At 43.4% G+C, this 19,359-nt stretch overlaps 1 protein-coding gene across 2 annotated transcripts in view; it reads left to right on the forward strand.

The window, feature by feature from the left end:
* The window catches only part of LOC139371041 (SLIT-ROBO Rho GTPase-activating protein 3-like), a 117,922-nt gene that overhangs the window by 43,727 nt on the left and 54,836 nt on the right, over positions 1–19,359 (forward strand). For both annotated transcript variants that reach the window (XM_071111078.1, XM_071111079.1), the window contains exon 3: positions 11,235–11,397. In XM_071111078.1, coding sequence (XP_070967179.1) covers positions 11,235–11,397 — 163 coding nt within the window. The remainder of the gene's footprint in view (positions 1–11,234; positions 11,398–19,359) is intronic.

Consider the following 19,359-nt stretch of genomic DNA (forward strand, 5'->3'; position numbering starts at 1 on the left):
TACATTTTTTTCTCATCTGAAGAGAGTCCTTCTTCCATGTGTTTGGGGAATCTCCCACATGCCTTTTGGAAAACACCAAATGTGTTTGCTTTTTTTTCTTTAAGCAATGGATTTATTTTGGCCACTCTTCCATAAAGCCCAGCTCTGTGGAGTGTACAGCTTAGTGGTCCTATGCACAGATACTCCAATCTCTGTTGTGGAGCTTTGCAGCTCGTTCAGGGTAATCTTTGGTCTCTTTGTTGCCTCTCAGATTAATGCCCTGCTTGCCTGGTCCATGAGTTTTGGTGGGCGGCCCTCTCTTGGCAGGTTTGTTGTGGTGCCATATTCTTTCAATTTTTTAATGCTGCTCTGTGGGATGTTCAAAGTTTTGGATACTTTTTTTATAACCCAACCCTGATCTGTACTTCTCCACAACTGTTTGGAGAGCTCCCTGGTCTTCATGGTGCCGCGTGCTTGGTGGTGCCCCTTGCTTAGTGATGTTACAGACTCTGGGGCCTTTCAGAACAGGTGTGTATATACAGTTGAAGTCGAAAGTTTACAAACACTTATGTTGAGTCATTAAACTCGTTTTTCAACCACTCCACAGATTTCTTGTTAACCAATTATAGTTTTGGCAAGTCGGTTAGGACATCTACTTTGTGCATGACACAAGTAATTTTTCCAACAATTGTTTACAGACAGATTATTTCACTTATAATTCACTGTATCACAATTCCAGTGGGTCAGACGTTTACATACACTAAGTTGACTGTGCCTTTAAACAGCTTGGAAAATGATATCATGGCTTTAGCAGCTTCTGATAGGCTAATTGACATAATTTGAGTCAATTGGAGGTGTACCTGTGGATGTATTTCAAGGCCTACCTTCAAACCCAGTGCCTCTTTGCTTGACATCATGGGAAAATCAAAAGAAATGAGCCAAGACCTCAGAAAAAAATTGTAGACCTCCACAAGTTTGATTCATCCTTGGGAGCAATTTCCAAACGCCTGAAGGTACCACGTTCATCTGTACAAGTATAAACACCAAGGGACCACACAGCCGTCATAATAGTACGCAAGTATAAACACCATAGGACCATGCAGCCATCATACCGCTCATGGAGGAGATGCGTTCTGTCTCCTAGAGATGAATGTACTTTGGTGCAAAAAGTGCAAATCAATCCCAGAACAACAGCAAAGGACGTGAAGATGCTGGAGGAAACTGGTATAAAAGTATCTGTATCCACAGTAAAACGAGTCCTATATCGACATAACCTGAAAGGCCGCTCAGCAAGGAAGAAGCCACTGCTCCAAATCCGCCATAAAAAAGCCAGACTACGGTTTGCAATTGCACATGGGGACAAAGATCGTACTTTTTGGAGAAATGACCTCTGGTCTGATGAAACAAAAATAGAACTGTTTGGTCATAATGACCATCGTTTTGTTTGTAGGAAAAAGATGGAGGCTTGCAAGCCGAAGAACACTATCCCAACCGTGAAGCACAGGGGTGGCAGCATCATGTTGTGGGGGTGCTTTGCTGCAGAAGGGACTGGTGCACTTCACAAAATAGATGGCATCATGAAGTAGGAAAAGTACGTGGATATATTGAAGCAACATCAAGTATACTTCCAAAGTATACTTCCCCAAGTATACTTCCAAAGTTGTGGCGAAATGGCTTAAGGACAACAAAGTCAAGGTATGGTAGTGGCCATCACAAAGCCCTTACATCAATTCTATATATAATTTGTGGGCAGATCTGAAAAAGCACGTGCGAACAAGGAGGTCTATAAACCTGACTCAGTTACACCAGCTCTGTCAGGAGCTTGTGGGAAGCTTGTGGAAGGCTACTTCTGGTGGGAAGCTTGTGGAAGGCTACTCGAAACGTTTGACCCAAGTTAAACCATTTAAAGACAATGCTACCAATAACAAATTGAGTGTATGTAAACTTCTGACCCACTGGGAATGTGATGAAAGAAGTAAAAGTTGAAATAAATCATTCTCTCTACTATTATTCTGACATTTCACATTCTTAAAATAAAGTGGAGATCCTAACTGACCTAAGACAGGGAGTTTTTAGTAGGATTAAATGTCAGGAATTGTGAAAAACTGAGTTTAAATGTATTTGGCTAAGGTGTATGTAAACATCAGACTTCAACTGTATATACTAAGACCATGTGATAGATCATGTGACACTTAGATTGCACACAGGTGGACTTTATTTAACCAATTATGTGACTTCTGAAGGTAATTGTTTGCACCAGATCTTATTTAGGGGCTTCATAGCAAAGGGGGTGAATACATATGCACACACCACTTTTCCAATTTTTATTTGTAAGAATTTTTTGAAACAAGTTATTTTTTTCATTTCACTTCACCAATTTGAACTATTGTGTGTATGTCCATTACATGAAATCCAAATAAAAATCAATTTAAATTACAGGTTGTAATGCAACAAAATAGGAAAAACGCCCAGGGAGATGAATACTTTTGCAAGGCACTGTATAGGTAAGGGTAAAGTTACTAGGCAACAGGATATATAATAAGCAGTAGTAGCAGCGTGTGATGAGTCAAAATAGGGGGCCACTACAGATAGTCAGGTAACTATTTATTAGTCTTATGGCTCGGAGGCAGAAGCTGTTCAGTCAGGATTCTGTTGGTTCCTGAGTGGACACCACCACACTGCTCTGGCCTAGGCTGCAGCTGTCTACTATCAAATGTTGGCACCTGCCTCCTTTCCCCCAAAAATAGGTTCTGCTGAAAGATCTGCAAATCAGCATCGCCGCGTATTGAAACCCTGCTTGAAAGCAATGGAAATGCATTTGAACTGCGAAGCTAGAGCCGCGTGTCCACGTTTCCCCGTCTTTTGATATCGCGTTTGATTGTGTCTGTCCTTTCCTCGCTCTTCCAGAGATAAACAGGCAGGCAGTGCGGAGTGGATTAAAAACCCTTCACAGAGCATCCCAAATGACATCCTATTCCCTATATACTGTGCTACGTTTTTAACAGGGCCGTGGTCAAATCAGGATGCCATTTGGGAAGGAACCCCGGTGTGATTAATGTTGACCAATTCCTTGTGGAAGTCCTCTGAAAGGTCCTGGGATGTGATTCAGATGAAGGTGTTCTATACATCCATGACTAAAGAGTCACGTCAGTTAAACTTTTTAAGGTTATAGACTGATTATGGAAACATCTTATCAGCTATACATTCTTAAATTAAAGGATTACTGAGGCATCTTCAGATTCTGAAGATGCACGAACACACACGCAAACACACGCACTTGACATGCACGCACACACAGAGACGCACACACACACCAGGGTTTCCATTAGGAAAATGTGGAGCCGGACAATGTGACCTGGAATATTTTAATTTACCAGCCATTTTAGAAATTTAACTGACCCATATGTATTAGGTGCATAACCCATTAGGACATCCACCCAAATTTACAGTTTAAGTCTGAAGTTTACAAACACTTAGGTTGGAGTCATTAAAACTCACTTTTCAACCACTCCACAAATTTCTTGTTAACAAACTATAGTTTTGGCATGTCAGTTAGGACATCTACTTCGTGCATGACATTTTTCCAACAATTGTTTACAGACAGATTATTTCACTTATAATTCACTATATCACAATTCCAGTGGGTCAGAAGTTTACATACACTAAGTTGACTGTGCCTTTAAACAGCTGGGAAATTAAAAAAAATGTCATGATGTTAGAAGCTTCTGATAGGCTAATTGACATAATTTCAGTCAATTGGAGGTGTACCTGTGGATGTATTTCGAGGCCTACCTTCAAACTCAGTGCCTCTTTGCAAGACATCATGTAAAAATCAAAAGAAATCAGCCAAGACATCAGAAAAAAAATGTTGGACCTTCACAAGACTGGTTCATCCTTGGCAGCAATTTCCAAATTCCCAAAGGTACAACGTTCATCTGTACAAACAATAGTACGCAAGTATAAACACCATAGGACCACGCAGCTGTCATACCGCTCATGAAGCAGATACGTTCTGTCTCCTAGAGCTGAATGTACTTTGGTGCGAAAAGTGCAAATCAATCCCAGAACAACAGCAAAGGACCTTGTGAAGATGCTTGAGGAAACAGGTACAAAAGTATCTATATCCACAGTAAAACGAGTCCTATATCGACATAACCTGAAAGGCCGCTCAGCAAGGAAGAAGCCATTGCTCCAAAACTGCCATAAAAAAAGTCAGACTACGGTTTGCAACTGCACATGGGGACAAAGATTTTTGGAGAAATGTCCTCTGTTGTAATGAAACAAAAACAGAACTGTTTGGCCATAATGACCATTGTTATGTTTGTAGGAAAAAGGGGGAACACCATCCCAACCGTGAAGCACAGGTTTGGCAGCATCATGTTGTGGGGGTGCTTTGCTGCAAGAGGGACTGGTGCACTTCACAAAATAGATGGTATCATGAAGAGGGAAAATTATGTGGATATATTGAAGCAACATCTCAGACATCAGTCAGGAAGTTAAAGCTTGGTCGCAAATGGGTCTTCCAAATGGACAATGACCCCAAGCATACTTCCAAAGTTGTGGCAAAATGGCTTAAGGACAACAAAGTCAAGGTATTGGAGTGGCCATCACAAAGTCCTGACCTCAATCCCATATAAAATTTGTGGGTATAACTGAAAAAGCGTGTGCGAGCAAGGAGGCCTACAAACCTGACTCAGTTACACCAGCTCTGTCAGGAGGAATGGGCCAAAATTCAGCCAACTTGTTGTGGAAGGCTACCCGAAACGTTTGACCAAATTAGACAATTTAAAGACAATGCTACCAATAACAAATTGAGTGTATGTAAACTTCTGACCCACTGGGAATGTGATGAAAGAAATAAAAGCTGAAATAAATCCCTCTCCACAATTATTCTGACATTTCACATTGTTAAAATAAAGTTGTGATCCTAACTGACCTAAGACTTTGCATTTTTGCTAGGATTTAATGTCAGGAATTGTGAAAAACGTGAGTTTAAATGTAGTTGGCTACGGTGTATGCAAACTTCCGACTTCAACTGTAGATTATGTTAATGCATCAGAACATGCAACTCATGTAATGAAGCAGACAATAAAACAATGTTCAAATAATGGCCAAAATAACTTGTGGGAAAACACCATTCTAAACAGCGCACGTGATAGCAGTTCCATATGTGACAGAGATGAAAATCTATTTCAGGAATTTACGTAGAAAGAGGGGGAATCTAAAGATGCAACAAATAGGATAGGTTGCGAATATGACTCGGATTCTGCCTTTGGCTTCTGGAAAAGGAAAGAAAATTGATAATTAAAACAAATGGAACAGGAGATTAATGGCACAGTGTTGTGTCCAATAGGGAAGTAAATGCAAATAAATATAATTACTCCTGTCTATACACAAGCTTGTAGGTCTATGCCTATTTGGGAACCCCAGAATTTGGACAGCTTGCATGGCAATAGGCCTAGCTGATTATTTGCAGCTGTCAGTGAAAAGCATCTAAAATGTGTGAAGATAGTGTCTTGAGAATAATTTAAAATGTTGAGGCAAGAAGGGCAGGGGTATGTGGCAAAGATATAGGCGAGTCTCCGCTGTCTCCCGCCAACTATTGCGCATTCATTGTTTCATTGTGTGAGTTATTTGCCCTTAGATTATTTGTTTTAATCAATTCCCCATTACATATGTCACCTGTAGTAAATGTACCGTTAATTCCCATCATTTGGTTAGATGAATTTATTACAGTCATTTATACCATTCTCATTCTCAGAGTGGAAACATTGTTTGCAGAGTTCACAACCTGCTACACTTGTGAGAAACACGTTTTGGTTTATTTCATAACTATTTATGAGATTTGTTTAAATAAAATAAAAAATCATTGTCTTTTCTTTGGAGTGCACCACATGAGCAATGAGCATGTTTCTGGTTTATCTGGCAGCAGTCCAAACACATAAAATACACACCCTCATACACTTACCCTCGCCTTATGCCCTTGGGGGAATCCCCGTTTCCATCTTGGCTGGTGGTCCAAATGATTAGCCAAGCAAGGGAAGATTGCAACATAAGCCCTTCAGCCCTCGTTTTTAGTCGGCTTTGGGAGTGTACAGTTATGTTCACTCCGGGGCCTGAAACTCCCCATAATTCAATTCGCGGCAATCCTCTAAGAAAAGTCAGCTACTAATGCACATGACGGCACAAACAAGTCTCTAAAAAGTTAATGTTTTTGTTTGGTTGTCCTTTGGAAATTGTATAAATAAAACATTTTCCTTCTTCGGAAGTTCCAGCTAGGCAGCCTAACGTTAGTTAGCTAATTAATTTGCTAGCTATCTTACAGTATGTGTTTATTAATAATTATATATTTCATATAAGTAGACATGCACTCATAATTGACTGTAGCGCATATAATGCAACCACAAGCTACCGGTGGCTGAAAACACAATCATCTCCGGATGAACGAGTGACGAATTTCTGGCCAAGGGTTGTCCATTTAAAAATCATTCCTTCCTCCCTCGCCTCTATTTTTTAAAATGTATTATATATTTATTTTATTCAATTTTATTAAATTGTATATGTAGCCGATGTGAAATGGCTAGCTAGTTAGCGGTGGTGCGCGCTAGTGGCGTTTCAGTCGGTGAAGACACTTGCTCTGAGACCTTGAAGTTGTGGAGCGATGGGTAACGATGCTTTGAGGGTGTGCAGAGCGTCCCTGGTTCGCGCCCAGATCGGGGGCGAGGGGATGGACGTAAAGTCTATACTGTTACATTGATGCTGTTGACCCTGATCACTGGTTGCTGCGGGAGGAGGTCAAAAGGGGGGTGAGTGTAACTGATGTGAAATGGTTAGCTAGTTAGCGGTGGGGCGAGCAAGTGGCGTTTCAATTGGTGATCTCATTTGCTCTGAGACCTTGAAGTGGTTCCCCTTGCTCTGCAAGGGCCGCGGCTTTTGTGGAGCGATGGGTAACGATGCTTCAAGGGTGACTGTTGACGTGTGCAGAGCCTCCCTGGTTCGGGGCGAGGGGACGGACGTAAAGTCTATACCGTTACATATACTCGTCAGACGTCACCAGAAGTGTTCACTTAATTTGAGGGCTGAGGGGATAAGGTGTGTATTTTAAGTGTTTGGACTGCAACCACTGTCCTAATAATGTTGAGGGAGAGCGCGCGCCTGAGCACGCATAGACATACTTGGCCTGCTGCACGGAAATGTGGGAAAGTGTTTTTTTTTTTTAACATTGACTGCTAATGAATGATAATATATTAATTAATTAGTTCCTCACTATTGGAAAAAGTTATTGGAAAAATCATTCCAACAATCTCCCCCTTGATAATCACCAATCCTCGATGTGAAAGAGCAATGGAAGTTATAGGCCTATTGCTGCATTGGCCTATAGAGTATGAGTTCCATGCGCTAATTTCTTTAGTTGCCATATTACAAAGGCTGTTGATCTTGAAGTGACTTTTAACTTTTAGAATTTTATCATTTTAATTCAGAATGTTATGATTAACCACGTGACAATGCTTTTCCGAAACTAAAACGTTATTATTGAAATGGAACTGTTCCATGAAAATGCGCATAGGAAAAAAAGATACCATGCGGCAGACATATCTTTTGTAACGCATATCTAAAATGCTTTTTATTGTAACTTCTGCTCGGCATCAGACTAATTTCCACTCAAATGAGAATTCACGCACGGACATTTTATCAGCAGACAACGCTCTGACTGATGTGTAGCTACTTTTCGTTGTAGCCATCCTACTTTTCTACGGTAAAATGCAAGAGTAACTTCAAGAAAAACATTAGGAAATGTATCTGGCTACATCCTTTCTACAATAAACAGAAATATGATGTCCATGCATAGTTTTTGCAAAAATACCTTGTTTTTTAAATTGATTGCTCATTTAGCATACTTGTGTGGCTGACAGCAAAATAGCGTTGCACATCTGTTGTTAACTGATGGAAATGAAGCTCTTTTCTGCCGAATGTGTTACACAAATATATTTTCTGTTAAGGAAAACTATAGTTGCACGTCCCTGATCACTTAATTGAATAAAACCCACACTGTTGACCCCTGTCAATACACAGCTGGACTCAAACTGTTCTATCCAGTTGTGCCATTTACAAACAAACACGTGACTGAACCACGGTAAGTTTCATAATGTAAAATAATGTTATAGGTGGATTGAAGAACGCAATCTTCTAACATATTGCACAAGTTAACTGCAGGTATTTTCTTAAAAAGTAGTTACAAATATTAAAATGTATAGTAAAACTTCAAAGAAATAGTTTAGATAATATTGATGGTATTGAAAAACCAAATACCCTAGTATACTGAATATATGTTATACCGCCTGAGCCTACTGAGGTCTGATTTAGGATCATACTGTCTGTCTGATAAGGAGGCACTGTTATAGTAATGCTAGAGTTGTGACCTGTGGGTCTACAACCCACTGTTCCATTACTATAAAACCAGGGCTGCATTTATCACTCAGTGAAAATAATCAGCTCCCTTCCTCTCTCTCTCCCAGTGCAGAGATGTGTCCTGCTGCAGCCACACAGGCCTAATTGCTTGTCTTTTTGCTCCAAGTTCCTGTGAAATGAGGAAGGCAGCTGGGGAGAAGAGAGCCTGTGTCCTTTTGTCTCTTCCCTCAGGAAAATGATTTAACCCACAGCACAGAGAAACAGCCTGGCCAGATTCTCAGATGTCTCTTTTCGGAGGCTCTGCTTATAGTTATGGTGTGGGTGGGTGGGTTTTTGCAGTGTTGGCAGTTTCAGTGCTGCATTGAACGTCACAATGAATAGGCTGCTTTGTCACAGAGCATTGGAGCTCCCTCCCCATCTCTCTCCGTCTGTCTGTCTGCCTGTCTCTCCGTCTGTCTCTCGTCCGTCTGTCTCTCGTCTGTCTGTCTCTCGTCTGTCTGTCTCTCGTCTGTCTGTCTCTCGTCTGTCTGTCTCTCGTCTGTCTGTCTGTCTGTCTGTCTGTCTGTCTGTCTCTGTCTGTCTGTCTGTCTGTCTGTCTGTGTCTGTCTGTCTGTCTGTCTGTCTGTCTGTCTGTCTGTCTGTCTGTCTGTCTGTCTGTCTGTCTGTCTGTCTGTCTGTCTGTGTCTGTCTGTCTGTCACCCTGAGCTCCTGTCATGGTAAACAACTGACTTTTTTTTATATTCAAGGAAAATAAGTGACTTTACGAGCAGATTAATATTTTATCAGGGATTACAGTTTGGAGATGCCTGCTCAGCGTTTTTGACGAAACATTTGGAGGAGGAGTACAGTACTATTGACAGAGAGCCTTGTGAATGGAGTCCTGTTGCTTGGATGACTAAGTTGTGTGTGTGTGTGTATGTGAGAGAGCCTGGTTGTGCTTAAGGAGGGGATTAAGCATCTCTGGCCACTCTAAGGGATTAGGAGAGGATAGAGGTGCCTGGTCCCTAGGCCTCTCATCCACAAACACCAATTACACATCGAGGAGCTACGACTTTTAACAGCCAGATAGTTCACTCAACCGGAACTGTTACGGAATGAGGGCTGTGCTGAGACAGAAAATAGGCCATCCCAGCAGGCAAGGAAAACATGATTCATCACATTGAGTTTTTATTGTAGTTAGAGAGTCACTCCCGGTCTATTGTTTCCTCTATCTAGTCTCTCTGAGACAATTAATCACTTTGCCATAGCAACAGAAAGTTCAGTTTAATCATTCTATTATCACTAGTGACCTCTTGATTATTGAACTGGCCCCAATTTGGTTTAATTGGGAGATTATCTCATCTCATTCAAATTACTTTCCCATTCCTTTTGATTCCAAACCTGTAAAAGTAATTTTAAAACCTCTCTCAGCAAATGCAGAAGTCTGAAAACCTGCTTTCATAGTATAATATTAGACACATCCATTTTCTGTCTAACTTCTTTTTCGCACCGAGCATCCTTCCTCAAACGGTGAGTTGACCTGCTATAGCATCTTGCCAGAGTCTTAAAGAGTATGTATATATGGTTGTGGTAGAACCATATGGCTGTACAGTATATTAGCTGTGTCCATTGTGGTGTCTTGCTGTAAGGGTAAGTTGGGGAATAATGGTAACAGCACTCTAGAGCAGACATATATCAGCTTCTTAGAGGTGATTAGCATTGCGGAAGCTCTCTGTAGAGGGGAGCCTTTGATGTTAATGCTCATCATTTTTCTTTGCAGTAAGTACATGTGCAGTTTTCACCACGGCTCAGTGAAACCCTCTTCTGCTATCAGTGTGTGTGTGTGGGGGGGGGGGGGGGGGGATTGTGTTTGTGTGTGACTGTGTATGAGTCCACGTGTGTGTGAACATACACTGGAGGGGGATGTAGTGAAAGCTGATTAGGCTTCAGTCAGAGCCCATGCCTCTCAGGGTCATTATGGTAACCAGCATTAAGGATTTAAGCATTCAATGCTGTGTCAAACTGGAGCGCTGCGAGGAGAAACTAATGGCGTCTATTCTAGGCTAGCGCCATCACTGTAGAGTGTCTGCAGATTTGTGTTTTTTCCCCTTCAATTAAGACCTAGACAACCAGGTGAGGGGAGTTCTTTACTAATTAGTGACCTTAATTCATCAGTCAAGTTCGGCCCTCCATGGAATGAGATTGACATGTGCCGTAGAGGGAGGGAAAGAGAGCGGGAGAGGGAGGGAGGGAGAGATGGCGGAAAGGGAACAGAGATATATAAGGAGGGAATTAGATGGAGAGAGACAGAGAAAGAGAAAGTGGGAATAAGTGAGAGAGAGAGGCAGAGAAAGCGAGAGTGTAGTGTGATGTCAGTGTGGTTAAGTCTCTGCAGTCAGCCAACAATGGGATCCTGTAGCAGCTGTATTGTTTACTTGGAACAGGAATCGGTCTCAGAAGCCCTATTTGTTTACTCCAACAATGCCTGTGTGTGTTGTGTTGCCTGTGTGTTGTCTACCCAGCGCGACCCTGGGTAATATAGGCTGCTCACTCATATTAACCGGGGATGGGCTATGCTTGACTTAATGGCAAGTCATCAACCTGTCAGTCCGTCTGGTGCACAAAGTAAATTATTAGGGTGAAGTCGAAGACTTCTGCTGTGGGACAGACAGATATTTGTTCTGACCATCAACTTTGTCTGTTTATACGCCTATGTGTTGAGCCTGTTGAATGGACACGCTAATCAGGTAGTAGCCCTTAGAAATATTGAAATGATGAAAGCAGAGACAACCACATGTATGTACAGTATGCTACAGTAACCCTTTGCTGATCACTCTAACGTCACCTCCTCTCTGTGTTGTGTTCAGGAAAGACCAGCACCTGCTGTCCAGTGTGAACTGCTGGTACCTGGTACTGAACCAGACCAGGAGGGAAAGCAGGGACCACGCCACCCTCAACGACATCTACACCAACAATGTCATCGTCCGCCTCGCCCAAATCAGCGAGGACGTCATCCGCCTCTTCAAGAAGGTCTGTCTGTCTGTCATCCTTCTGTCCGTCTGCCTGTCTCTCTCTGTTTACTCCTCTCCTTATCACCTGTGCTCATGTGTTCAGAGTTGAAGATACAAATGAGCACTATCTTTTATCGTTCGTTTGCTGAACCATAATGAGCATGATGTCAATTATCCTTACTCTAAGATCCTAATCATATACAAATAACACCAGATCTCATTGCTCTTTTGCTTAAGGTTACGACCACATTCAAAACAGTTTTGACCTGAGCCTTTGAAATGAGTGAAAGAAACCAATTTTCCTCTATCCTTTCCATATTCCATCTTTAGTATACCGATTTGATGATTGAGACTGTAAGCAGTGATGTTTTTTGAGGAGCTACATTATCAGCTGACCCGTATTCCAGCACATTGGATTGGTATACCTCTGTGGGGCATAAATAAGTTCCATGTGGCCTGTGGAGTAGCAGTGCAGCAGTAGGGTTAAGATAGAGCAGGGCAGGGTACCCCCTGGCCCCCTAACCACCCATGGGCCCCTGCTGGTGTGAGCAGCATCTGGCCTTGTGTCAGCACATAGCAGAGATGACTGAGGTCTAACCCAAACACCAGACCCCTGTTTACACCTGGCAGGCTTTCCTAGAGGTGAGACCCAACCCGTGCTGCCAGCCTCCATTCACACACTACTGAGAGTGTGTGTGTGTGTGTGTGTGTGTGTGTGTGTGTGTCAGCAGGAATGTGAATGGGGGAAACAAGTAACACATGCTTTAGGGAGCACCAGTCAGGGCTGAAAACAGAACAACACAGCCTCCTGTTAGTCAGTACAGTTCCCTCAAGTAGCTTTTCCTCTGGCTGGTAATATGAATGGAGCTACACGTCCTTGCTGGCAGGCCTCGCGGTGACAATGGATAACATGTCAAAGAAATATGCTGCCTAGCTTTGTAGCTGTCAAGTAAATGAATGGAGGAGAGAGCTGAATAGGCTACAAGTCGATCACGCTGCCCCGATGATGAAAGAAAGACCCGGTGTTGCTCAAGATTTCTGATATCCAGATAGTCATAAATGAATACTCCATAAATAGGGCGTGAGTTATTCCTGACCATGTCATCTAACCTTTGACCTGACCACGGAAAAACTCTGTGCCTTTTCTAGACAGGATCTGTTCTGGGAAAAATACACAGGTCTACGCTGGGCAACACGGACTTTCAACTCCCTCCAAAGATTTTCTATGGGTTTGAGATCTGGAGACTGGCTAGGCCACTCCAGGACCTTGAAATGCTTCTTACGAAGCCACTCCTTCGTTGCCCGGGCGGTGTGTTTGGGATCATTGTCATGCTGAAAGACCCAGCCACGTTTCATCTTCAATGCCGTTGCTGATGGAAGGAGGTTTTCACTCAAAATCTCACGATACATGGCCCCATTCATTCTTTCCATTACACGGATCAGTCGTCCTGGTCCCTTTGCAGAAAAACAGCCCCAAAGCATGATGTTTCCACCCCCATGCTTCACAGTAGGTATGGTGTTCTTTGGATGCAACTCAGCATTCTTTGTCCTCCAAACACGACGAGTTGAGTTTTTATTTTGTTTTGGTTTCATCTGACGATATGACATTCTCCCAATCTTCTTCTGGATCATCCAAATGCTCTCTAGAAAACTTCAGACGGGCCTGGACATGTACTGGCTTAAGCAGGGGGACACGTCTGGCACTGCAGGATTTGAGTCTCTGGCGGCGTAGTGTGTTACTGATGGTAGGCTTTGTTACTTTGGTCCCAGCTCTCTGCAGGTCATTCACTAGGTCCCCCCGTGGGGTTCAGGGATTTTTGCTCACTTGTGATCATTTTGACCCCACGGGGTGAGATCTTGCGTGGAGCCCCAGATCGAGGGAGATTATCAGTGGTCTTGTATGTCTTCCATTTCCTAATAATTGCTCCCACAGTTGATTTCTTCAAACCAAGCTGCTTACCTATTGCAGATTCAGTCTTCCCAGCCTGGTTCAGGTCTACAATTTTGTTTCTGGTGTCCTTTGACAGCTCTTTGGTCTTGGCCATAGTCGAGTTTGGAGTGTGACTGTTTGAGGTTGTGGACAGGTGTCTTTTATACTGATAACAAGTTCAAACAGGTGCCATTAATACAGGTAACGAGTGGAGGACAGAGGAGCCTCTTAAAGAAGAAGTTACAGGTCTGTGAGAGCCAGAAATCTTGCTTGTTTGTAGGTGACCAAATACTTATTTTCCACCATAATTTGCAAATAAATTTATTCAAATTCCTACAATTTGATTTTCTGGATTTTTTTCTCTCATTTTGTCTGTCATAGTTGAAGTGTACCTATGATGAAAATTATAGGCCTCTCTCATCTTTTTAAGTGGGAGAACTTGCACAATTAGTGGCTGACTAAATACTTTTTTGCCCCACTGTATATGGATATCCCAAAACAGTGGCAAACTGCTGCTAAATTGTTGCCACCGCTGCAAGAAATATGATGTAATTGAAAAAATATATTTATTTCTGCTGAGACATACTTTTATAGTCGTTGACTCAATGATTTAAAGTCTATGGGAACATCTAGCATGTCCCCCCGCTACACTTGTCACCACTGTTGAAAAAAAGTGCTAGGGGAAACACTGTGATTTTCTAGGTCAGTACTTCCCAACCAGGGGTACTAGGACCCTTGGGGGTACTTGACCTATCCACAGGGGGTTCTTAAGAAGACATATGAGACCATAGACCTACTTGTAAAATGGGGGTACTTCAGGGGTACTCCGGCAGAGCAATTGGTGGTACAGTAACAGTTGGTGGTACAGTAACAGAAAATATTTGGGAACCACTGGTCTAGGGTGCCTGTCTGGTATGGTAATGTCTGGTTTCTCACATCCGTGGGAACATTATCAAGGTCTCACAATCTGTTTAACAAAGAAGTAATTGACGCATGTACAGGTAATTAGGTACAATTTTCAGATGGTTATTGGTGTTTAAAGTACTCCTGTCAAGCCATGGCTCAGTCGAGAACTGCAAGATCTCAGTGGGGTGCACAGTTCAAAATTTGGTCAAGAAAAATAGAACAACCCATTTCAATCAGGCTCCACTGTGTTCATTTTTTCTCTATTTTTAGAGAGATAAGAGAGAATTTCATGAATGTATTATTTTTGTCTCGACAGCCAGAGCAGTTTTAGGCCAGCGCTATCTGACTTGACACATCCATATTCTTACTTGTCCACTCTCTGCTCTGCTCCCTCAGTGCCTCTGCAGTACATTCTCACTCTGCAGTATGTCTGACATCAGAGCCACCCATGCATACAAATGCCATTCACCAGCTGTCAGGAGTCTTTCACATATTTCTCACAAAAAGAGCTTCCCACTTATCATGTTTAGGCCAAGGCACTTTCATATCTGATTTAACATGACATATTTCCTGTCCTCCTTGGGAGTTTTGATGATGAAGGTAAAATAAAATAACAATTTGACTCTCTTTCTCTCTGGCTCGCTATCTTTGCTCAGTATAGTATAAAGGGCGGACCACAGAGGGACGCACAAACATTGTCCAATCAAAGAAAGCTCATAGAATTCCCTCTCAGCTGGCCCCTCCTCCTGTTGCTATGAGCCCCTCTCTACATGATTGATTGCACATTCCAATTTTGACTCATCAGCCTGCGTATGTTAGGGCTTGGTTTTGATGGTTAGAACTTCTACCTGGTTGGCATAAGATGTGCGGTCAAGTATGAAAAGGGTGTGTGTCTGCCTTCAGGCAAGCTTACTTGCATCTACCTGTATCTCTCTCTTTCTCTGTGTTCGTGTGCGCGCATGTTTAGAGATTAGCCCTGGTACTTGGCTCTGTGCTGTAGAGTCAGAGTGTAGCAGTGCTGCTGGCTCTATCGATCCCACTGTTTTACCCTCCATATGATTTATGTCCAGGGAGGGCCACCATAGCAGGCAGAACCATAAATCCTAGCAGACATGGATGTATAGGGACCATATATCAGATTCAGTATACCTAGAGCTAGGGCCTGGAACATTATGGCGTCTTAGACAGCGGAGGCTTTGGGCACACTGTGGGAGTGTGAAACGTCCTTTATGTGTGTGTGGGTAGTATTAAAGATACACTTTAACAATGAAATAGAGTTTGAGATTAAACACTCAAGGTATGTGCTCTAGAAAAAAACTTTTCTGAAAAGGTTAGTCAGAGTCGTACTTCTGTGAAGTAATTAAAGGTGTTATATCCTTTGTGCCTACTTGATTTTCTGCGAAAACACAGTAATGTGTGATGTGGGTGGATTCACATGCCCTTGTAGCCTCAATCTAAGAACAGTTTGTTTTCTGTGGCATGTACCGCCGTGCTAGCAATTACGTTCTCTCACTGAGCTCCCACAATGCCAGGTGTGTTCCCCACACTCGTCATCACTAGATAGGTTGTGTGGGATGGGTGTAAATGCTGCAGTATTTCTGTCCTCTGTGAAACACATTACTTATAGTCCTCCATCTTGAAGGCTGATAGGAAAACTGAATGTCACTGACAAGTCAAGCTTCCATCAGTTACAGCTTCTTTCTCAAGGCTCCTTTTGAAAAACAACACTGTACATGACATGACAAAATGACAATCTGGATATTGGTTGACAACAGGAAAAAGATGAAACGGCTGATTGTGCCTTTTCTCAGCTTGAGTCATTACCGATGTTATCTACTTAATAAATCAAATCAATTTGTATTAGTAACATGCGCCGAATACAACAGGTTACAGTAAAATGCTTACTGACGAGGCCCTAACCAACAATGCAGTTGAAAAAAATATGGATAAGAATAAGAAATAAAAGTAACAAGCAATTAAAGCGCTGCAGTTAAATAACAATAGCGAAACTATATACAGGGGGGTACCGGTACAGAGTCAATGTGCAGGGGCACCGGTTAGTTGAGGTAATATGTAGGTAGAGTTATTAAAGTGACTATGCATAGATGATAACAACAAAGAGTAGCAGCGGTTTAAAAGAGGGGGAGGGGGGGGGGGCAATGCAAATAGTCTGGGTAGCCATTTGAATAGATGTTCAGGAGTCTTATGGCTTGGGGAAAGAAGCTGTTTAGAAACCACTTGGGCCTAGAATTGGCGCTCCGGTCCTGCTTGCCGTGCGGTAGCAGAGAGAACAGTCTATGACTAGGGTGGCTGGAGTCTTAGGGCCTTCCTCTGACACCGCCTGGTATAGAGGTCCTGGATGGCAGGAAGCTTTGCCCCAGTGATGTACTGGGCCGTGCGCACTACCCTCTGTAGTGCCTTGCGGTCGGAGGCCGAGCAGTTACCATACCAGGCAGTGATGCAACCAGTCACGATGCTGTTGATGGTGCAGCTGTAGAACCTTTTGAGAATCTGAGGACCCATGCCAATTATTTTCAGTCTCCTGAGGAGGAATAGGTTTGCTTGGACCATGTTAGTGTGTTGGTGATGAGAATGGGGACGTGCTTGGTCCTCTTTTTCCTGTAGTCCACAATCATCTCCTTTTGTCCTGGTCACATTGAGGGAGAGGTTGTTGTCCTGGCACCACACGGCCAAGTCTCTGACCACCTCCCTATAGGATGTCTCGTTGTTGTCGGTGATCAAGCCTACCACTGTTGTGTCATCGGGCAAACTTAATGATGGTGTTGGAGTCGTGCCTAGCCGTGCAGTCATGAGTGAACAGGGAGTATAGGAGGGGACTGAGCATGCACCCGAAGGGCTCCTGTGTTGAGGATCAGCGTAGCAGATGTGTTGTTACCTACCCTTACCACCTGGGCGGCCTGTCAGAAAGTCCAGGATTCAGTTGCAGAGGGAGGTGTTTAGTCCCAGGATCCTTAGCTTATTGATGAGCTTTGAGGGCACTGTGGTGTTGAACACTGAGCTGTAGTCAATGATTTGCATTCTCACGTAGGTGTTCCTTTTGTCCAGGTGGGAAAGGGCAGTGTGGGGTGCAATAGAGATTGCATCTTCTGTGGATCTGTTGAGGCGGTATGCAAATTGGAGTGGATCTAGGGTTTCTGGGATAATGGTGTTGATGTGAGCCATGACCAGCCTTTCAAAGCACTTTGTGGCTACAGATGTGAGTGCTACGGGTCAGTAGTCATTTAGGCAGGTTACCTTAGTGTTCTTGGGCACAGGCACTATTGTGGTCTGCTTAAAACATGTTGGTATTACATACTCAGACAGGGAGAGGTTGAAAATGTCAGTGAAGACACTTGCCCGTTGGTCTGCCAATGCTCGGAGTACACATCCTGGTAATCCATCTTGCCCTGCGGCCTTGAGAGTGTTGACCTGTTTAAAGGTCTTACTGACATCGGCTGCGGAAGAGCTGGTACTCTCATGCATGTTTCAATGTTATTTGCCTCGAAGCGAGGCTTCCGGGTTCCAGGTTAGAGTCCCACTCCTTGAAAGCGGCAGCTCTAGCCTTTAGTTCAGTGTGGATGTTGCCTGTAATTTTACAATTTTTTATTTTTATTTATCCGTTATTTTACCAGGTAAGTTGACTGAGAACACGTTCTCATTTGCAGCAACGACCTGGGGAATAGTTACAGGGGAGAGGAGGAGGATGAAGGAGTCAATTGTAAACTGGGGATTATTAGGTGACCGTGATGGTTTGATGGCCAGATTGGGAATTTAGCTTTAGTAATCCATGGCTTCTGGTTGGGGTATGTACATATGGTCACTGTAGGGACGACGTCATCAATGCGCTTATTGATGAAGCCAATGAGTGATGTGGGGTACTCCTCAATGCCATCGGCGGAATCCCGGAACATATTCCAGTCTGTACTAGCAAAACAGTCCTGTAGCTTAGCATCTGCTTCATCTAGATCTTTTTTATTGATCTAGTCACTGGTGCTTCCTTCTTTAATGTTTGCTTGTAAGCAGGAATCAGGATGGAATTATGGTCAGATTGGAGGGCAAGAGAGAGCTTTATATGCATCTCTGTGTGTGGAGTAAAGGTGGCCGAGAGTTTTTTTCCCTCTTGTTGCACATTTAACATGCTGATAGAAATTCGGTAAAACGGATTTAAGTTTCCCTGCATTAACGTCCCTGGCTTCTAGGAGCGCCACCTCTGGGTAGCGTTTTCTTGTTTGTTTATGGCGGAATACAGCTCATTCAATGCTGTCTTAGTGCCGACGTCTGACTGAGGTGGTATGTAAACAGCTACGAAAAATACAGAAAAAAATACAACTCTCTAGGTAGATTTTGTGGTCTACAGCTTATCATGAGATACTCTACATCGGCCTCCCGGGTGGCGCAGTGGTTAAGGGCGCTGTACTGCAGCGCCAGCTGTGCCATCAGAGTCCCTGGGTTCGCGCCCAGGCTCTGTCGTAACCGGCCGCGTCCGTGGGGCGACGCACAATTGGCCTAACGTTGTCCGGGTTAGGGAGGGTTTGGTCGGTAGGGATGTCCTTGTCTCATCGCGCACCAGCGACTCCTGTGGCGGGCCGGGCGCAGTGCACGCTAACCAAGGTTGCCGGGTGCACGGTGTGCATGGCGGGCTGGGCGCAGTGCACGCTAACCAAGGTTGCCGGGTGCACGGTGTAGCCTCCGACACATTGGTGCGGCTGGCTTCCGGGTTGGATGCGCGCTGTGTTAAGAAGCAGTGTGGCTGGTTGGGTTGTGTATTGGAGGTTCGCATGACATTCAACCTTCGTCTCTCCCGAGCCCGTACGGGAGTTGTAGCGATGAGACAAGATAGTAGCTACTACAACAATTGGATACCACGAAATTGGGGTAAAAATAAAAATAAAAAATACTCTACATCAGGCGAACGATAGCTTGAGACTTCCTTAGATATCGTGCACCAGCTGTTATTTGCAAAAATACATAGTCCGCCGCTGTTCTATCCTGCCGGCACAGCGGATAACCAGCCAGCTGTATGTTGATAGTGTCGTCGTTTAGTGAAGCATAAGATATTACAGTTTTGAAAGTCCTGTTTAGTCTTCCGCGTAGGTCATCTATTTAATTCTCCAAAGATTGCACGTTTGCTAGCAGAATGGAAGG

The sequence above is a fragment of the Oncorhynchus clarkii genome, chromosome 17 (genome assembly GCF_045791955.1).
Source record: "Oncorhynchus clarkii lewisi isolate Uvic-CL-2024 chromosome 17, UVic_Ocla_1.0, whole genome shotgun sequence".
Lineage (NCBI taxonomy): Eukaryota > Metazoa > Chordata > Actinopteri > Salmoniformes > Salmonidae > Oncorhynchus > Oncorhynchus clarkii.